Source organism: Dermacentor andersoni, chromosome 8, assembly GCF_023375885.2.
Source record: "Dermacentor andersoni chromosome 8, qqDerAnde1_hic_scaffold, whole genome shotgun sequence".
In the NCBI taxonomy this organism is placed as follows: domain Eukaryota; kingdom Metazoa; phylum Arthropoda; class Arachnida; order Ixodida; family Ixodidae; genus Dermacentor; species Dermacentor andersoni.
This window is the reverse complement of record NC_092821.1, coordinates 17269058-17291231: the sequence shown is the minus strand read 5'-3', so window position 1 is coordinate 17291231 and position 22174 is coordinate 17269058. Positions and strand designations below refer to the sequence as shown.

General features: G+C 46.3%; 1 protein-coding gene across 1 annotated transcript in view; it reads right to left on the bottom strand.

The window, feature by feature from the left end:
- Nucleotides 1-17950: 17950 nt before the first annotated feature.
- Nucleotides 17951-22174, bottom strand: part of LOC126526737 (uncharacterized) — an 85007-nt gene continuing 80783 nt past the window's right edge. Inside the window, exon 6 of the mRNA XM_050174601.2 lies at nucleotides 17951-18479. Within this exon, the coding sequence (XP_050030558.1) occupies nucleotides 18415-18479 (65 nt within the window). The 3' untranslated portion in view covers nucleotides 17951-18414. The remainder of the gene's footprint in view (nucleotides 18480-22174) is intronic.

The following is a 22174-nucleotide window of genomic DNA, read 5'->3' as shown; positions in this document are numbered from 1 at the left end:
CTACTTCCCACCCCAACCTTGTGCGGCCACATTGAGGCCTGTCTGTGAGTGAATGAGTGTGTGGCCTCTACTCAATACCCCTGTTCCCTACCTGTTTCCTCATCCCACCTCAGATAACAGATTAAATAATAATTGCTAATCTCCCCCCTCCCCTCTCCATGGCAGTGACCCATTATAAGATGGTGCGTCGCCAGAGCAATGGCTCGATAGCGGCAGATTGCGGTGTGCGCTGCACAATATGAAACGCAGAACCACCTCCATTCGGCACTGTGTGTTCTGTATGCGGTTGCCTGCTGTTGAAATAAGGCAGCAGCTGCGCTCAAAGATCACGTTACCAAGAAGCGTAATCATAGGCCAATTTTTTTTCTTTCATGATATTTATCACAAGTCTAAAACATATGTGCGCAAGTGACTTACATAGCAGCCAAAACAGCTATGGATGTGTCTGCAAGCACAAAACAAATATATCACAGTACAATTATTACAGTCAACAGTTTTCTAAAAGGGAGGCAAAAAGATACACTTCATCAACAATGGGTACCAGTCTGGTTGGAAGTCTTTGATCATAACAGTCTTTTAATTGTAAAATCATCTGAATGAAGTGTGTCTGCGAAATACAATCAGTTCTGCATTCTGATCCAACAGGCGAGATTTCCATAAGCTGTGAAACCCCACAAATAGCAGCATATCAAAAGGCTCACCTTCACATCATGGTGGCATAAGTTATCCTATGATATGAGGATTTACATCAACATCCTTCTTAAAAGTTTTTTGGGAAATGTCCCAAAATAAGACGGTGTTCTTGTAGTCAGTAATAGCGTTCTATAGTTTACGGTACATTACAGAGACGACAGTTCAAATGCCTTTCCTATTTAACCAAGCTTTAACTGGTGGCATTTCAGTATGCACATTGTAGAAGTTTTTAAAGTACGGAGCAATAGGCATATTGCAGATTCATACAAGCATGTCATGTCTAGGTAAGCTGATGTGTACTGATCGGTATAACAGAGGTGGAAAAAGCATATAAATGAGATCTTTATACAAATTTTACCATGAGATTGAGAAAAATTATTCATTCGGGAACTTCATTGCCAGAAAGCGCACCGAGAGGTACGCTTAATGCACGAATCCCTGAAAATACGGACATGAAGCAACATTTGTCGATATTGCTAAATTTGGTAGCGCGTTGACGATATTAACTTGTAAGAATGCCCGCAGTAACAGGTGAGAACAGTCACAAAAAAATAAGAAACAAGAGATCGATTTTATAACATAAAGGTGAACCATTCAAAGTCTGGCTGTACTGTAACTAGTCTGAAACTATTGTCACGCCTCACTGGCTCATAAGCTGATGACCAAATAAAGGTTGCAAAGATTCGGTGAAACTGCTGAATGTACACTCTGGAACAATGAAGTATTTGAGTAGAATATGTTGCTCGGCAAGTTGGCTCAAGTCTTTGAAGTAGTTTATAAATGAAGTATTTGCAGCACATAGGAGAGTTTTTACTGCCAAAAATAAATTGGCACGCTTTAGCTCTGCCAAAGATTGAAATATTATAAAGAATGAATATTTGGGTTGGTACATGTTCTCTCCAGCAATGTGCACTTCTCATGTGCATCCAATGAAATGCTCAGGTATTTTGGTGGCTCACAAGACCCTTTATTGACGAGTGTTGTCTACAGGCAACATACCAGAATTTTTTTTTTCTTGCCGAGTTTCAGTATCGAGTACGGTCGAGTGGGAGTACGCTAAATGTCTTCGGTCAACACTGAATGACAGGCAGCAAGCGTCATTTGTCGGTGTAGAGTAGGAACACTGGACAAGGAAGAAGTAGTTTGGCATGCGACTCACTGTCTTGTGAAAGCAAGGCCAGAGGAGACAGGCCGACACAAGAGGTGCAGCTGCAGTGGTGTCACACATTTGATGTAAAGCAAATGAAATGTGCACCTATGGTTCACATATGATGAGAGCTGTCTATACAAATTGAAAACAAAGCCTCAGGTGGCTTGGGATGAAGCTCACTTCCAGTTTTCTGCCTTGGGTTTTCCCCCCATTGCTGAAAAAAATTTCTGCAAACTTTTTCTTTTGTTTATTATGCTTATTTTGATGTCTTTTGCATATTTAAACAGCAAATAAACGTTTTTTCTTGGTATTAATGTCTTGTCCCAAACTTTTAACAAAGTTCATCTGTGCCCCAGAGATGCTGCCGAATTCCTCTCTCTTGGGCACCACAGATGTGGTGCTAGACTTGTCCATACAAAAGAAAGCGAGGTCATCAGCATATGCAAATAATTCACTTCCAAGAACACTAAAACAATGAATATTGCTAAAGTGAATTATGCTTAAACAGAGTGGTTCCAAGCAAAGGGCCAAAAAGTAATGCAGCAAGGGGCAGTCTTGCTTCACACAAGCTTGGACAGGTGACCATCAACAATCAAACGAGTTGAGCAATCACCATAGCACAGTTGCACTTCTTTAGATATACTGGAGCCGACGTTAGCATGTTCGAGAACAGAAAACACAAAACAATGACAAACCCTATCAAACGCCTAAGCCAAGTCTACTTGGAGCATTGCTAGTCGGTCATGAAAACTGGAACAATGTTCCAATACTGTACAGGTGATGTGTATGTTTGTATTGAGCAGTCTTTCAGATCGCAAGTCTGGTGAGAAGCAATAATTGACATTGGAAATTGAAATCTGTTTGTTAATACCTTCACAAAATTTTATAGTCAACATCAGACAGTGCAATAGGTCTGTAAGCTTGAACAGATCGCAGTTTCTCTCCGTCGGTGTATTTTGGAAGGAACAGTGTGTGGCTTCTAGTAAATGATTGTGGAAGGGTATACAGATGAAAACCAACTCTGAAAATTTCGAATTATACAGGACAAAAGGATTTAAAGCTTTTGTAATGTTTGCTTGAATTTACAATGGGACCCGGCGTTTTTGACATCGGTAATTGACCAATATGTAATTCTATTTTTTGTGTGAAAGAATAACTAATGACAGTGCACTCTTGCTTCAGTTAAATGGGCCAAAAAGGATGCAAAATATGCTACCAGACCATCATTTTGTTTATTAGAAGGGGTGCCAAACAATGTCGTCTAGTAAGCTTCAAATTTGGACACAATTTCCTTTATATTAGAGACCAAGGACCCTTTCGAATAAATATCTGGTATGAGCCTGCTTTTTACATTGCAGTAGTCGTTAAGTAAAGTTACATGCGTGGGTTCCTCAAAATGCAATGTACGATTATGCTATCAAGCATAGGCACCTTTGTAGCATATTGTGTCAGATTCCTGGAGTGCACATTTAGTAATTTCGTCCACATAAGAGGTGCTTAACATACTAAAATACAAAGGCTATATCAGTAAGGTCTTTTCGTATATTCTATAGAACGACCTCACAGATCCAATTTAAATCGCAATTGTGCGAACTTCTTCTTTGAAAAGCTCCCAAGAGGGAAATAAAGGTATTCACCAGCCAAACAAGTTTTGAGTGCCAAGCACACACGAGTAATAGCCTTTATTATTCACAAGTGAAGAATTAAGTCTGCCTCTATCATCATAGCCATGCTGTGACAAATAACTGGTGCCCTGCCAGTGGAGCGAACAGCTCCCAAAATTATGCAAACTATAGACAGCCTCTTAGCTACACCGCAGTAACCTCTGCCCTTGAAGATGACTGTGCTGTGCTGTGGAGTGTGCATGTATACATTGCACAGAAACTGCATGCTGTGCAGCTCGTCATCATCTTCACCATTGTACCGTTCCGTCCTTCCGTGTTTATGCCAAAGTTCATATTGCTGAGTAGACCATATTTATGGTCTACTCAGCAATATGAACTGACTGGCCTAGCTACATGTACTTCTGGATCGTCTTCACTGTCCCCTTCTTTCCTCTTTACATCCTATCTCTCTTATGCCCCCATATGCCTTCCACACAAACTTCACTCATGCCGACCTTTCTGCATTAAAAATGGTCTCTCTCTTGCCAACCGTAAAACTACTGGGACGTGAGCATTGCTCGACATTAATTGTGATAATGGCTGTTCATTTTTCGATAAATATTAAAAAAGTAGTCAATATTTGATTTGCTTGTGGCACTACTTGATTCGGTTTCAAAGATTGCTATTTGCACACTTCTAAAACCCTTGCAGTGTCTGGCAGTATAGACGAATGTGCCCGACTCAGTGGCACCGTAGACATAATGACGTCCTGCCAGAAATGAGTACTAGGCTCTGTAAGCCACAAATGGCCAATAGATGTGGAACAACGTCTCGATTAGGTGTGCGCATTTGTTCCATATCTCACACCCTCCAAGTTTCTGCTGATATGAAAGAATGAAGCACTTCACATATGTAAACATCTTCCATCTGTTCAGGCAGCCATAGCAGCTTTATCTTAATTTCTGTAAGCTCAGAATATACCACAACACAGTGCTAGCTTCAAGCAAGGTTTGGGTACGGGCTAGTTGGTATTCCATGGTATCCACAGTATTCCATGGTTAGCCACAAGCCAGAAATTCACCACAAATGACTAGCTTGGTTTTAGCTAGCGCTTGCAAGTCGCCATCCACACATGACATTTGAAATTGGCTGATCGAGCTTATGTCCTTGAGTTCAATAATATTCCCGAGATTATCTCTAGTCCAGTATGGACAACCAGCGAGGTCTGCATGCAGAAAAACAGGAGAGCAACAAGCTTACAGGAGGGCAAGACAATACGGTAATCATTACTACTTGTAGGAGCCCATGCAGTACCTTGGCTTGAAGCAAATTAATCCTTTGTGGTGGAATACATCTTCCAAGGCATATAAGTGCACAAATTTTGGTTTTTTGGAAACGCAAGATTTTATGGTGATGGTAATCATGATACACACGTGCTCCTGAAACCCATGGTACAATTTATTGCACATTGCCTTCAATTCTTTTCAAATTTAGCCTGCATGTTCCTATGTAAGACATTCATCCAGAATATGAAGTCAGATGCACACCAAACTATACGGAAGTGGTCTAGTCATTTTAATGCCATCAGCTACCAACCTAATTTACACCATTTTGGTTCATACCGTTGCATCGCCAAAAATGATGAAATGCAGCCATAAGGTGCATTTCGAAAATCGCGTGTTGACATGAAAATTCAAGATGCTGCATCATGCCAACCTATGCAATGCAGCAGCTTTGCTTCTATATGCCGATAAAAGTGGTTTTTACAATGAACATGCAGCGACAGCTACTTTTTCCATGCACACGGAGATGTTGGCTTCGTCATCACCTGTGGGTATTAACGAAATATGGGTTTCTCACTTTCGTAGTGTACCACATGGCAATACCAGCCCACGTGAAAAGCAACCATATCCATGGGCTCTCTTCTGATCTCGGGAGGATACTGTCACGTGGTAGTGATGGTTAAGAAGGCAGTAAAACTGTATTAACGAAACGAGTGCATTATTGGGCGAACTTGTGCCCTCAAAAACAGGCTACACTCAAAGAACAACGGTAGCGGCGAACACGATCCGCCCGTCGGCTTTTGTACATCAATCGTCGAATGATCCAGACTAATCGCTGGGGCCTGCGCGCCTTCCACAAAGTTCTGCATTATTAGCGTCGCGCACACATGCAATCAGATTACACAAGGTTCGGTCACAGACAGTGGATGGAACCATCGATAACATTCCAGAAACTTCCGACACATGCAAACGCGTCCTGCACTGTGCGATAACATTTGTTAGGCGGTGAAACGTGTCGCCAGATGAAGACAAGTACACGTGTCAATACCCCCCTCTTAAAAAAACATTGACCCGATGCTGCAAACGAAAGTAATAAAGAAAAGCACTCGTAGCAACGAAAACAACAAAATAAGGAAGTTCATCAGCGTCCATAAAAGGGCTTAAGACGCACCACGTGGACCACTTCAGATCGTGTGCGGCGCCGCTGTGAATGCGAAATGCCGTCTGGCATGACCTCATAGTCCAGTGCGCCAATACGTCGGATGACCTTGTAGGGTCCCAAATAGCGTCACAGTAGTTTCTCACTGAGTCCTCGTCGGCGTATCGGGGGTCCATACCCAAACACGGTCACCGGGCTGGTACTCGGCGAAGCGTCGTCGGAGGTTGTAGTGTCGGCTGTCGGTCCTCTGCTGGCTCTTGATCCGCAGACGGGCGAGCTGTCGGGCTTCTTCAACGCGCTGGAGATAGGTAGCGACGTCAAGATTGTCCTCGTCAGTGACGTGCGGCAGCATGGCATCGAGCACCGTCGTCGGATTCCTGCCGTAAACCAACTTGAACGGCGTGATATGTGTTGTTTCTTGCACCGCCGTGTTGTAAGCAAAGGTTACATACGGCAGGACCGCGTGCCACGTCTTGTGCTCGACGTCGACGTACATTGTTAGCATGTCGGCGAGAGTCTTGTTCAGGTGCTTCGTGAGACCATTCGTTTGCGGATGGTACGCAGTTGTCCTCCTGTGGCTTGTCTGGCTGTATTGCAGAATCGCTTGGGTGAGCTCTGCTGTAAAAGCCGTTCCTCTGTCGGTGATGAGGACTTCGGGAACACCATGTCGCAGCAGGATGTTCTCAACGAAAAATTTCGCCACTTTGGCTGCGCTGCCTTTTGGTAGAGCGTTAGTTTCAGCGAAGCGGGTGAGCTAATCCATCGCCACGACGATCCACTTATTTCTGATTGTTGACGTTGGAAAGGGTCCCAACAAGTCCATCCTGATCTGCTGGAATGGTCGGCAAGGAGGCTCGATTGGCTGCAGTAATCCGGCTGACCTTGTCGGTGGTGTCTTGTGTCACTGACAGTCTTGGCATGTTCTGACATAACGGGCAACGTCGGCGGTCAGGCGCGGCCAATCATACCTTTCCTGTATCCTCGATAGTGTCCGGGAAAATCCAAGGTGTCCAGTGGTCGGATCGTCATGCAGGGCGTGCAATACTTCCGGACGCAGTCCTGACGGGACAACAAGAAGGCAGTTGGCGCGAACTGGTGAGAAGTTCTTTACGAGTAGGTTGTTTTGAAGTGAAAACGAAGACAATCCTCGCTTAAATGCCCTAGGGACAACGTCGGTGTGCCCTTCCAAATACTCGACGAGGTTTTCCACCTCCGGTTCTGATCACTGCGGCGGTGAGTCAATGGGGGCAGCCGTCCTGAAGGATCCCTTAAGTTCGCTAGCCAACACAAGGCGTGATGGTCGCTGACGACTTTGAATGGCCTGCCATATAGGTAAGGGCGAAATTTCACTGTAGCCCAAATGATGGCGAGGCATTCCTTTTCGGTTGTAGAATAAGTGCCTTCCGCTTTCGACAACGACCAGCTAGCGTAAGCTATCACGTGTTCATGTCCATCTTCTCCGGACTAGGACGGCACCGAGGCCTAGGCTACTGGCGTCAGTGTGGATTTCGGTATCAGCGTCCTTGTCGAAGTGCACAAGTACGGGCGGCGACTACATGCATCGTTTGAGTTCTTGAAATGCATCGGCCTGCGGTGTTTCCCACTTGAACTCGACGTCACATTTAGTTAGCTGTGTCAGCGGCTCAGCGATGCGTGAAAAGTCCTTGACAAATCACCTGTAGTCGGCACACATGCCAAGAAATCTACGCACTACCTTCTTGTCGATGGGCTGCGGGAACTTTGCGGTGGCAGCTGTCTTCTACGTGTCAGGGCGGACTCCAGACTTGCTGATGATGTGGCCTAGGAACAGAAGCTCACCGTAAGCGAAGCGGCACTTTTCTGGCTTCAGAGTGAGCGCTGATGACTTGATGGCCTCTAGTACTGTCGCAAGCCGCCTAAGGTGATCGTAGAAATTTCAGGTGAAGACGACGACGTCCTCCAAGTAAACAAGACAGGTCTGCCACTTCAATTCTGCTAACACCGTGTCCATGACGCGCTGGAACGTTGCAGGCAACGGGCACAGTCCGAATGGCATGACCTTGAATTCGTATAGGCCGTCTGGTGTGATGAAGGCGGTCTTTTCGCGATATCTCGTCGACTTCTATTTGCCAGTAGCCAGACTTGAGATCCATCGACGAGAAGTATTTTGCGTTGCAGAGCCGATCTAATGCGTCGTCTATTCGTGGTAGGGGGTATACGTCCTTCTTCGTGATCTTGTTCAGTCGACTATAGTCGACGCAGAAACGTAAGGTTCCCTCCTTTTTCTTCACTAAGACAACAGGGGATGCCCACGGCCTTTTCGACGGCTGGATGATGTCGCATTTTGTCGACTTGTTCTCTTATAGCTTCACGTTCTCACGGCGAAACTTGGTAAGGGCTCTGGCGGAGTGGTCGAGCGCACTATGCGATGCTTGGCGACTGGTGTTTGTCGAATCCTCGATGACGTTGAAAAGCAGCCTTTGTATCGCCGGAGCAGACTTTTGAGCTGTTGTTGCTTAATCATGGAGAGACTTGGATTAATGTCGTAGTCTGGTTCGGGAACCATGGTCGTTGGGTAGATGCGGTGGACTCCGAGAGGACAAACGCATTACTGGCTTCCAGAATTTCCTCGATGTACGCGATCGTCGTGCCCTTGTTGATGTGCTTGAAGTCCTGGCTGAAGTTTGTCAGTAACACTTCAGTTTTCCCTCCATGCAGTCGAGCGATTCCTCTTGTGATTTAAATTTCACAGTCTAGCAGTAGACATTGGTCACCCTCGATGACGCCTTCTACGTCGGCAGGTGTTTTGGTGCCGATGGAAATGACAATGCTGGAGCGAGGTGGGATGCTGACTTGACTTTCGAGCACGCTTAAGGCATGGTGAATACGAGAGCTCTCCGGTCGTATCGCTCGATCTTCCAACAGCGTTATTGGCTTCGACTTCAGGTTGATGATTGCGCCGTGTTGGTTCAGGAAGTACATGCCAAGAATGACGTCTCGTGAACACTGTTGGAGGATAACGAAGGTGCAGGGTAAGTCCGGTCATGAATGATAATTCTTGCCGTGCAGATTCCAGTCGGCGTGATGAGGTGTCCGCCAGCGGTCCGAATTTGAGGGCCTTCCCATGCAGTTTTAACTTTCTTCAACTGGGCAGCGATGTGTCCACTCATTACGGCCCCTGTATCGACTGAGGCGGTAACTGCGTGGCCGTCGAGAAGCACGTCGAGGTCGATGGTTCTTTGTCTTGCGTTACAGTTAGGTCTTGAGGTGAGATCACGGCTGCGTCGCGTCGACCTGTGGCTGGTATGTGGCGTTGTGAGGTCGTCTTTCGCGGGCGTAGTCTTTGCTTCCTGACTTCGTCGGGACAATGGCGTGTCATTATGTCGTTGAGATAGTTTTTCAGCGTCTTCGGCGGCGGCGGAGGATCTTCGTCAGTTTGACGAACAGCAACCGCACCTCCATTGGTTGCTGCTTTTAGTTTTCCGGAAATGGGCTCGCAGACCAGCCCCGGGCTGGGCCAGTCTATGGTCGGCGCTGCGGTGACAGGTAGCGGCCTGGTGACGGCGAACGGGACGGTCGTCGAGGGCTCCACTGAGTGGCGGCGAGGTAGTCGGCGATATCACGAGGTCGTTCGCCAAGCTGTGGTCGCGGCGCATTAACAGCGAACACTCGCAGTCCCATTTCCCGGCATGGGCATCGACGATATATGTGACCCGCTTCTCCGCAGTGGTAGCAGAATGGGCGGTGGTCAGGAATGCGCCAAATGTCTGTCTTCCTCGCGTAGCGGCGCTGGGCGACGGGCGGGCATGCTGGCGGCGGCGGCGGCGGTGGACGGAATTGTGGCGTTAAAGGTCCCTGGCGCGGTCGTGCAGTGGGGCCTTGGCGGCGGGCGACGGCGGCATAGGTCATCGCTTCCGGCTGGGGCTGCCGTGATTCTGGTTGCACCTCAGGAACTCCAAGGGATCGCTCAAGCTCATCTTTGACGATTTCGGCGATTGAGGCTACTTGAGGCTGCGACCTAGGGTACAACTTCTGCAGCTCTTCCCGTATGACTGCTCTGATAGTGTCACGCAGATCGTTGGTGGCCAGCGATTGAATTCCTGTGTTGTTGGTAGAGTTCGTGTGGCGGTTGAATTGCCGGTTCCGCATTTCGAGTGTCTTCTCGATGCTGGTGGCCTCGTGAAGAAACTCTTCTACAGTCTTCGGTGGGCTTCGTATCATTGCGCCGAAAAGTTCTTCCTTTACACCACGCATGAGAAGGCGGACTTTCTTTTCCTCGGGCATATCCGGGTTGGCGTGGCGGCACAGACGATTCGTTTCTTCAGTGAATATGGCAACATTCTCGTTAGGTAGCTGCACTCGGGCGTCCAGCATGGCTTTGGCCCTTTCCTTGCGCACGATGCTCGTAAAGGTACGCAGGAAGCCGCTACGGAACAGGTCCCATGTTGTCAAGGTGGACTCCCGGTTCTCAAACCACGTTCTGGCGGCGTCTTCTAAGGCAAAGCATACGTGCCGCTGCTTGTCGTCGGAGTCCCAGCTGTTGAAAGTCGCGATTCGTTCGTAGGTCTCCAGCAAGGATTTCGGGTCTTCAGTCGTTGCTCCATGGAAGGTCGGTGGGTCCCGAGGTTGTTGTAGAATAACGGGGGACGCTGGGACAGCCATTGGGGTTGTTTTGACTACAATCTTCTTTGTCGTCTCAGGTAGAAGTCCGTGCTCTGGGGGCAGTCCTTGCAGCCTGCGGCTAGCACGCTGGTCTTGGGCGATGTTGGTTTTGTCCCCGGGCTTCGGGCTTGGATCGCCGCTTTGCGGGGGCGTTCGGTACATGAATGCACTAGCACCTCCACCAGATGTCATGTGGTAGTGACGGTTAAAAAGGCAGCAAAACTGTGATTAACGAAACAAGAGTTTTATTGGGCGAACTTGTGCCCTCAAAACAGGCTATACTCAAAGAACAACGGTAGCTGTGAACACAATCGGCGGTCGTCGAAATCTGATCACCGGGTCAAGCGCGTCGGCTTTTATACATCAATCGTCGAATGTTCCAGACTAATCGCTGGGACCTGCGCGCCTTCCACAAAGTTTTGCATTAATCGCATGGCGCACACATGCAATCAGATTACACAAGGTTCGGTCACAGACAGTGCATGGAATCATCGATAACATTCCAGAAACTTCCGACACATGCAAGCGCGTCCTGCACTGTGCGATAACATTTGTTAGGCGGTGAAACGTGTCGCCCGATGAAGACAAGTACACGTGTCAATACGCAATGGTTTTCACTGTAAAAGAAGAGCCATGGTTTGAGCAAGAATATTCCATCATAGCACTTCCCTGCTCGATATCTGCCAGTGATATGGACTTTGTATGTGTACCAGAGAATCTGCTGCTACATTGCTGGTTTCTGCACAATGCACCGTTCAGGATCATAACTGAGCTGGACATTTATGCTGAACTTTGACAAAGAGCGGCAGCAGTGGTGTTACACGTGTTGCAACTCCATGGTGCATGTGATGAGAGCAACGAAAAATTGGCAGCATTTGCCAGTGCCCAAGAAAGGATTGAATAGCTTTAAGTTGGCATTTACTGTTCATTTCGCTCAGAACATTATATGCACCACAGTGCGGCAATCATATGGCTGCTCAGCAGGAAAGCTAATGATGACGAGGCCGCCTTTGATGATGACATGTCCTCCTAGCAAAATGTTGGCCAGCCTTTCCGAGGCACTTTATGCCTATTTATAACCTTTATACCATGTGGGCTACTCTATCTGTCAGCCCCCTTTTTGATTTTGAATGTGTAGGCAAAGCACTCACGACAGCACAGGATGGCAGAACGCTACTCTGACTCCACTGCATAGCCCATTTAGCGGAGCTTGATGATGTGTCCACAAGACAACAAATTCAAATAAATAAGTAGATAAATAAATAGAAAATACGAATACACAGGCATAGCTTCCATGGCCCTGTAGGAGAAAGAAATTAACTTGCTGCATGGCATACCTGCCAACCTGAAGATTCGGAAATTCTTAATTCGTAAAGCTATCGTGGTGGATAGGGGGGGGGGGGGGGGGGGCGGCAGCACTTTTTTAAGGGATTTAACTTTTTCGACAAGCTTTTTACTAACGTTTTCACAATCGCAAGTGAAATCTGTGTCTTGGAGAGTAAAGAGTGAAAACTCCACTGAGGCACAATTTATTTTTGCAATAATTTTGCTGTTGCCGACTTCGCCTCTTTCAGAAAGTTCCCCGTGTAGGTTTGCTGAAAGCAAGTACCACTCTGGTGCTTCTTGACCATCAGCAGACTTTCGAGTGTTTTCTTACACACAGATGAGCGAAACTACGAGTTTTGAAGCATAACTGCGAGTCGGCCTAGTTGGAACATATTCATATTTATACTTTTTATGCGCAAACAAACAGGGACGAAGAATAGGGGCAACACAAGGACGAGCGCTTGAAGAATAGGGGCAACACAAGGACGAGCGCTCAACCATTGCCCCTATTCTTCGTCCCTGTTTGTTTGCGCACAAAAAGTATAAATATGAATATGTTCCAACAAGCGCTCGTCCTTGTGTTGCCCCTATTCTTCGTCCCTGTTTGTTTGCGCACAAAAAGTATAAATACGAGTTTTGTTCACAGTGCACAATATTCTCTCACATTCAGCATTGCTGTTGGGAATGGAGAGAATACCCAGCATAACCATTGAAATTCTGTGGAACCTAAGTGATCCGTCGACACTTCGAACGCTTCCCAATTGCGACCACTGCACGTCGCACATTGGCTCATTCAATATGTTGGCTGGAACCTTATATGCTTGCAAGTTGGCAAACTCGACTTCAAGTGCGTCGATTGCTTCTTCTTTTGATTTGCCACTCTGCTGAGGTTGGATAGCAGGGAACGCCATAATAGAATGACGCACATTGTTGAATGAAGCAGTTTCCAGAGCTTGTACTTGAGCAACTTCAGCCATCTTGAGATTGACGTCTTCTTGCGGGAATTTGTGGCGAATGTAACCGCATGCTGCCATTAAGTACAAATGTACAGCAGAGAAGAACTGCTTTCTCTCAATGCAGCTCAGAGTCTCAACCACAGAGTAAGTTGTGCTACCAATGACTATGTCTTCATCACCTTTCTGGTTCTCAGCAGCTCCATAGTCAACTTCCAGCAATGAATGACATGCCTTGAAAACACCTGGGCACACAGATTAGCCAGGAGATCCTCAAAAAGGCAGTTCAAGAGGCCCCTCAGTACATGAATCTAAGGAGCCTGTGCCTGAAGAAGGCAGTTTGCCTTCTCAAAAAGCGGTATAACATTTTGGAGAAAAAGACAGCATGCCCTGTTAAGCTCCGATGACAAAAAATAAAACAGGCGCTCCTCACGGGTCATGTGGCTGGCTTCCCCAGAATCCTTGGTATGCAGTTTCAGTTCTTTTGCTTGAGGTCCAGAATGGGCTCCTTTCCTCTGTAGCGAGAGTTCATCGCTGTCGGTGCTCTTTTTCCCGAGGCCTGCAGCAGTCTTGTGAAGATGTGCAGCAGACTCTTGCAGACTCTTGTGTAGCTCTTGCAGCACAAATATGCTAGATGCACTATCGAGCTGTGTATTTTCTCTTCAGTCATGTTTTATTGCAATGTGCTAGAGATGCGTCACGTTCACACTACTGCCATTGTGCTGTCGCGGTATCAACAGCGCATACTCAGATGTGGGTCAGCGCAGGGTTCTTGGGGGTTTGTGACAAAGTCTTTGGAATTGGGTTTGACTCCAAAAACAAGCTCTGCTTGTTGCACTGCTGTTTCAGATTAAAAAAAAAAAAGCTGAGTTGTGGTTTCCACTGGTCGACCAGCCTCTTCAAACAATTTCCCAACGACAGTCGTGTCGGCGAATGCTTCGTCTTTCTGACCTTGGTATCATGCATATTTTGGAACTCTTTCAGTCTATCTTTCTTCTAGGTAAAAAAAATGTCAACCAAAGCCTCACCAACCTTCACAGGTAGACATGAAGCTCCTCTTTTGGCGGCCAAGTTGATGAGATGGCATGGGCAACCAACCCCTACCAAACCTGGTTGAGCCTCTCTGAATACAGTAGAAACACTGTTTTTCTTGCCGATCATGACATTGGCATTGTCCAAACACATAGCCAACAGGTTTCCAACAGGCATATTCAGAGACTTCATCTCGTCCAGAACCAGATTTGCAATCTTGTGACCCATCGCTTCCCCTTAGATTGTCCTGAGGCAAAGAAGGCGGCTTTCGACTCTACTCGTTTCTTTAACAAAATATGCCGCAACAATAAGGTAAAGCTGTGTATCCCTATTGTTACTGCCATCTAGATCGAAAACACTTGCTGTTTTAGGGCATCCAGCAAAGAAGTCTCCACGTTGGCAGGCATTTCCTGAACAACTGACGTCTTTGTTCGTCCACAGGCGCAGCATTTCGCTTCTTTGCACTTGGGGAATGTCTTCCGGAAAAGCGGTACGGCACGATCGCTGACACTCAGCAGGATGTTGAGTTCAACTAAAAATGCCATGAAGAGGCATTCTGCACGAATCACACCGAGGTCGTTGTCGCTGCGTGCACAACTCGCTAGGCTAGGCTGGCTGTCCGCAGCTTGCACATATCCTGGTGCTTTTTCGAAGCTATGTGGACCTTGATGTCACACTTGCTGCCATGCGAAATGTTCGCATCACAGGCACATGTGATGCAGAATTCAAACTTCTCCCCTTTCTTTGATGGCACGAAGCACGGAAATTCTGCCATGTACAATTTCAAAAACGCTTGGAAGTACTGTCAGGGCATCGAGCCTGCCATTGCACTGCGAAGCCGCTACAGGCTGGAGTTGCACTGCATCCGACGCGGCAGCTAGTCACACAAAAGACGAGGCCAACACTGCAGTGAATGAAGCTGACAAGTCCAAACTCTCGCACTCGTGCGCCCGCGCGAACAAAGGCAACAGCATGGAAACAGGTTTGCGGAGGTGCTATCGAGCTTTGGATATGAATTCGTGACACCCCTAGTAGACTGCAGAAGTCAATACAACCTTGCACACCTGCTGATGATGATGGATGGATGGATGGATGTTATGAGCGTCCCCTTTGGAACGGGGCAGTGGGTTGCGCCACCAATCTCTTGCTATAGATACCATGCATACGTACTGCCCTCTTGTGGCTGCACAAAGTACCAGGGTGTAGTTTTACTACATTTTCATGTTTTCTTTTTCGCAAATAAAATGTTTTCCGTAAAATTTCAAGAAAGATTAGTAAAATTGTAAGACTGCTCAAAATTCATACATATTATGGAAAATTCGGAAGAGTTGGCAGGTATGTGCATGGTAATGCTTAGTTTAGTTGCTGGTGGAAGTCGACAGGCTGAACTGTGACAGCTACACGCACAAACACCCATCCAGTTTCAACTCGCATCTACAAATGTCAACAGTTGATAGAACCAATCGGATAGGGACCCGTTTCAAAGAGTGACAAATTTAAACATTATGGCCCATTTTGAGGCTACAATTATTAAAAATGACATTGCAGGCATAACATCCTGAAGCTGCACAGTGGGTTATGGCAAAGTGGAGCGCTTCAGGTTAAGTTTATGCGCTGTTTAAAAGGATGGCACACGAGCGTTTCTTGCATTCCATCAGAATGCGGCCGTGGAAGCTGGGCATTAAATTCGTGACTTCGTTCTCAGCAGCACAACCAGTGCCTCCTCTAACTGGGAGCCTGCAGTGTCACTTGCTATCAGAATGGAGGCCCTGCCATATTTGTGAGCTGGCGCCGCGGGGTAGCATTCGCAACCATACCGTACTATAGTATATCATACCAAGGCACCTCGACGTCAGCGCTGTACCACTGGAGTTACGTAACTCCCGCTGGTGCAGCTTGCTGCCAGCAGGTCGGGTCGGTAGTTTCCACGCTTGCACAGAAGGTCGCAGTCTAGTGAGGCCCAACTTGATCGAAAACTGTCAAAACACTGGGCACGACCACTGGTTTCAGCACCCACTCCTTAGTTCTTGCCTGAAGTCCACAGTGTGGAAGTCCTGACTGCACGTCACTACAGAGCACTACACGGTAACTTGGTGGCACTTAATCCTTACCCGAAATTGCCTGAGCCCCTGGTCACACAAACTACTGTCGGAAAGTATGTCATGGAAAGACACGCCCAGGTCTGTTTTTCTCCGACTATGCGAGCAGTGTGGCTTGCTGCAATGGCACATTACCGAGCAAAACGTGTGGTGGTAAGCCGAGTGAACGAGGAAATAGCATGAATTTTGTGTGCTTACGCACTGATCACAATAGGCGGACGTTGCCTGCTCGAGTTTTACGGCAGGTGGCACAGCCTCCGGTGTGTTGCAAGCACCCTCCACGAGGCGACTTCAGTAACCGTACCAAGTGGACAGGTGTAAAAGGGAAAGGGCAGGTGGTCTTTGGTCCATGTTGCAGGCATCTAATTAAATGAGTTGCTGGCACAACATAGCCAACATGGCAGGTGTCTGAATGAAAAAAAAAAAAAAAAACTCAGTGCCCTGTTATTCTGTGAAGAAGGGTGACCAGCGAAGCTGTGTATGTGGGCCTAGTAAGGCAAACTGCACCTCCGCTGCAGGTCGGCCCGGCATTGCACTATTTTCGGGATTGGTGCATGTATATGGAGTGCTTAACAACTGCTTTCACCTTCGCCACAGGTCGACCCGGCAATGCCCTATCTTCAGTATTTTGCGCCTACACACAGTCATGATCCAGAGGGAACTAGCCCTTAAGAGCTTTGCCGTAAAAAATATTATGCAGATCCCATGCACTGTGGGAATCAATGTAAGAAGCTTTCTGTTTGTGCTGACTAATGAAAATTAGTGGTGATGTTGACGGCAAATGTTTAATTTCGTGGACGTTCAGTCCAACATGTGAATGGTGAGTTAATGTTAAACATTAACTTGCGTGCACCACTGCTGTTTATCTGCTAGCATACAGAACACGCAGGGAGAGGTGTTTGCTTGAGGCACTGTAGTGCGCCATATTTCATAACGTCTGAGAGGGTTGAGCATTGTCATTGCCTCACATGGCACACTGCATCGTGGCAGAAGTATTAAATTTTAATTGAAATATTTTATTTATTTATTTATTCAATACTGTCAATCCCGTCAGGGATCGTAACAGAAAGGGCAGTACATGCCAAGACCACAATAGGATTATGAGGCAAGCCATAGTGGCAGACTCCAAATTAATTTTGACACCATGGTGTTTTTTTAACGTGTCTCTAGATTTAAGTGCATGAGCGTTTTCTTTTATTTTGCTCCCGTTGAAATGTGGCTGCCGCGGTCGGGATCACATCCGCGACCTTGAGCAATGACACAGCGGCAAAGCTACTACAGGGGCACAGAAGTGCTGATGCGACATGCGACTGCATCCATAGTGTCGCCTACACCCTGCGGTGCACTTTAATGCGGCTCTGCTTCTGCGTGTCCTGCATAAGAAACAGCAGAAACATACCATACCTTGGACTTAAAATTTATCCTGTTTCCCCTTAACCACTCTCGTGTCTAGTAGTAGCGTTTCCTTGCCTTCTCAGGTCACCTTTTCTTCATCCCCCCCCCCCTCGCTCAGGTATGGGAACTGCAAGCAAAGAGTGGCAAGGATGCTATTCCATCATTTCGTGACTGCGTCGGTTATACCCATTCCTGCCTCCTCTCCCCCCTCCTCCCAACCATTCTATCTAGCTTCCCTCAGGACCTGCACGTTGGTAGAAAGTTAAGCGCTGCAATTTCTGTAATGCTTTTAAGGGGGTCATGTATAATTACAGCTGCAAAGAAGCTAATGTGGCGGCGCCCAGGGAACTCCAGTGGGTACTGTGCACATTCGAGGCAATGCAAAGGTCATACAAGTTTCTCGTGTCTCCTTTCTTCTCTGTCACGCTCCTTCCATGTATATATACACACTCTGAACCATCACCGACGTGGCGTGCAAGACAGCAGCAGCTGTGGGAAAGTTGAAGGAAGAGGCAAAGAAAGCGTCACTTGACAAAAAAAGTACAAAAAACTCGCACTTATGTGCTGATAACATCACAGTGACACACCCTACGCATATAAACAGAACACAGGGCATAACGGCTGAGTCACTCATTTATTGTTGGCAAACTTACAGAATTTGTCCCTGAAATCTCATGGACGAATCACTCATGTTGAGTGATGTTATTCAGTCTTGTTTAGGATACATTGCTGCTGAATGCAGTTATGTTCAAGGCTCCCATCATGAGCTGAGGCTTTAGGATTGCCATGCCAAATCAAGGCTCATGCATGTGAAATGTGAAATCCGGCATGATTTCAATGACATATTAAGTTATCTCATGCTAATTTGAGCAGTGAGCACTTTCAGCAAAACAAACTTGTGCAGAGTTTACTCTGAAACTCACTTTAAAGAGACCTTCACAACGAAAGCGCAGTAAGAAAACCGGGGAGTGACATACAGGGACAGGATGGCAAAAAAGCATCACAATGTCTTCCATAACAGCAGAAGATATTCTTTAAAAAAAGAGGGTGAGTTTTGAGAGTAACGATCATGGCTGCGGTCACGTCTTCTTTCCTAGCGCTTTGCTGATGCTTTCTGCCTTGGCCTTCCGCTCCGCCTCTTTCGCTGCGCCATAAACAAGAGGAGGCAATGCCATTACTCATCAGAACCTCTGCAAAATCATGGTTAGAACTTTCTGTGCAAAAAAAAAAAAAAAAAATTCGAGGCTGTTTTAGACTTTAGAAACAGCGACAAAGCATTTTTAAGCAATAAAACAGGTATTCCTCAGTAAACCAACTTTCAACATGCGGAGACAAAAAGGATCCATAAGAATATAACACAGAAAAGATAACCTCAAAGGCTAAACACACATCTTAACAATATGCTTTGCCAGAAGCAAAATACAATAATTTTTAACCGCTTCATAAAATTTAAAAGGACTAACAAAAAATATTTATAATGACCAACCTTTTTTTGTGCAAGGAAAGTTAACTGGCCAGTTTATGCAATACTGCAGTGGTAACGTGAAAAGCTTCATGGAACACTTTATCAGAATTTTTCTGCCTTAGTTGCAATTGTGTGTAGTTCTATAATGGAAAAACTGATAGGCGAGAGTGCAATAGTGACTGTAAGCTGGCATTTTTTTTTTTTTAATTCTGGGGTTTTATGTGCCAAAACCACTTTCTCATTATGAGGCACACCGTAGTAGAGGACTACGCAAATTTCAACCACCTCGGGTTCTTTACCGTGCACCTAAATCTAAGTACACGGGTGTTTTTTTGCATTTCGCCTCCATCAAAATGCGGCCGCGGTGGCCAGGATTTGATCCCGCGACCTCCTGCTCAGCAGCCCAACAGCATAGCCACTGAGCAACCACGGCGGGTCTGTAAGCTGGCATGAGAGGGAAGCAGATGACGAGTGTGGCCTTAGCTGAGCAAGTATTCATTTGTTTAATAAGCCAATAGTGAAGCAGTTCATGATTCAATTAATTCTGGAATTACTGCTACTGCTTTCGTTACTTTCTGTCCAACTGTTTGGTCATATACAAGTCAAGTTCCTTTTAGTCAAACATTTTCTGAAAGCAAAACGATGCTCTTACACATGATGTGTAGTAGTTTAAGCACCTGTGGTGGGAGTACAAATTGCTATACATGTATGCTGACTCATTATACGAGTGCTGTCTTATAATGAGTCATTCAGCAAGGCAGTAGCAACCGTAGTAAGCAAAGTCTGGGAGTGCTTGGGAAGAAATCTTCACAAAAAGAAAGCAATGTAGTCCTTACACAAGACTACATAAAATCCATAAAATCAAAACTAAAAACAAGAAAGAATTAGCAGACAAGTGAAATCAAGAAAATAGAATCTGGCTGGCCACGCATAGACCAGATGGAGCCTTTCCAAATTGGTGCCAATAATATTCTTGAGCCTTTTCACATTTCATGGCACTGGACACGTTGGCATCTATGGTCAACAGCTTGCCAACAGCATACTTGCCAACAGCATACTGATTGATCCTAGTGCAAGATTTGAAGCCAGTCATTCGAGAAGCCCATAATTGCTTCCGAACATTTAATAAATTAGTTCCCGCAATTTCAGCAACATAATCAATTCCACTCAATTTCACTTAAAAAGCCAAAACCGAACTGTGGAACAGTGCAACTGTCACACCCATGGAGGTAAAATAGGAGAGGTGACCAAACAGGCCGCTTTTCATGACTGTTCTCGAGTTGCCGCCGCTTTGCGCAAGGTGGTAGTCCGGGCCCATTCCGCAGCTCTGCTGTATGCCAAAGTAGGTGGTCATGAGCCCTCAAACTGTACGTTTATGTCTCGGCTGATTGAGAAATAGCTTCATGTCATAGTGTCATACATTAGAGAGGTGCTAAATGACACATTTCCACCGCTTAAAATAGACAGATTCGCACATGCAGAGTGATTGCAGATATGTCACTTAGTTCTTGCTTATTTACGTATTTTAATTCATTTACATCTGCTATGACATTGCGCTGCTAAGCACGAGGTCGTCGGATCAAATCCCGGCCACGGTAGCTGCATTTTGGTGGGGGTGAAGTGCAAAAGTGCTAGTGTGCATTAAAGATCTCTAGCTGGTCAAAATGAATCTGGAGTCCTGAGCCGTGGTGTGCCTCATAATCATAGTGTGGTTTTGGCACGTAATACCCCCGAATTTATCTTGCTGTATATAGGTTGGTTCTGGGGACTAAACTGTGCCACTGCTAAAGGGCTGACAGTTGAAACGAATGAGTTTTGTATGTTCACATTCAAGTAACTCTTTGACAATAATGAGAAATACTTTACTAGCATATACAGTCAATGTCTGATTTTTCAGACTACCTAGGGGCCGTGAAAACATCTGAAAATCGGGCAGTTCAAAAAAATGAATGCACGCCCTTTACAGCTCCTAAAGGCTTAAATCACCACAGGCACGTCCGAAATAGCTCTGAAGCCGGGCTGCCTGTACACTAATTAGGCATACCGGTGCTCGTGCTGCGACAGGAGATGGCTGCAAGACTGTGAGTCGGCCTAGTTGGAACAAATTCATCTTAAAACTTATTGTGCGCAACAAACAGGGACGATGAATAGAAGAAACACAAGGACGAGCGCTTTTTTAAGCTGTGGTTCAGACAAGTAGAAAGAGGGCCGGAAGCGCTCGTCCTTGTGTTTCTTCTATTCATCGCCCCTGCTTGTTGCGCACAATAAGTTTTAAGGAGACGGCTGGTGTACACATGCATAATTAAGGCATGCATACTGTGTTCCATGACAATTTCCCGTTCCCATTTCCCAATGATGAAGCAAATCATGACTTTCGTTCTCCTGAGAATTTCCCGTTCCCATCCATGGTATGCTTCACCGCAATAATTCGCGTATGCTTCACTGTTTAACACTGATGTATTGAGGCGAAGCTGAATTTCAGGAACTGGCACTATGCAATGCGTCGTGCTTTCCGAGCTTCGAAGCCAAACGATAGGTGAGGATTGCAAAGGCGAAGCCAGCGCTATTACTGACAGCGGCGAATTATTTCAATGAAAAGCAGGGCACCGAAAAGCAAGAAGCTTGGTAGCGAATGTCAAAGCAGGCAGGCCCAGCGTTTTGGTGGTGGCTATGGCTGCCAGTGGGTCTGCGTGCGAGACTGCCTGTTCGATGTGGTGAGCATAGTGCACACAGTGGGGGTGTAACCATCATGGGGGGCACCAAGTCTGCCACATACCTTTACTCCGTTGGACCTGCCCTGTCATTGTTTAAAGTGCAGGGTTATGCCACGTAGGTTTTTGACGATAATGGCGGTCGAGGACCTCTGCTGTCACGTTCCAAGAACTGTTTACTTCCCAGCTTTAGCCCCCGGAAAGCCGGGGATCAAAGGCAAGTTGTTGTGAAAAGCAAGTCATCGCTTCATTCTCATTTTTGCATCCACTGCAAAGGTTGTTTTTCAGGAACTCAACCAATGCTTCCTACGGAGGCCAAATTCCAACAGTATATCTGCTGAAGACAGGGAATGTCAAAATCGCTGTATTTTACGATCTGGGACCCTGCAGGACCATAAATAAGTTTTCCAGTCCAGTCCAGTTACGAGCAGCGGCATCCAGAAAGGTGACAAATGTAATTTAATTAGTGATCTGCAGTTAGTTTGACGATGTCACCAATTTATTTTAATGTGGAGTCTGATAGTTTGCAGGCCAAGTTGCGCTTATTGACGCAGGTCACCACAAAGCACACAAAGCTTCGTGGCTGTAATGAATGGCTAGACTGGCTTCAGGAAAATGAGATAGGAAAATCAGTTTATCAGGACTACCAGTATTAGACATTTT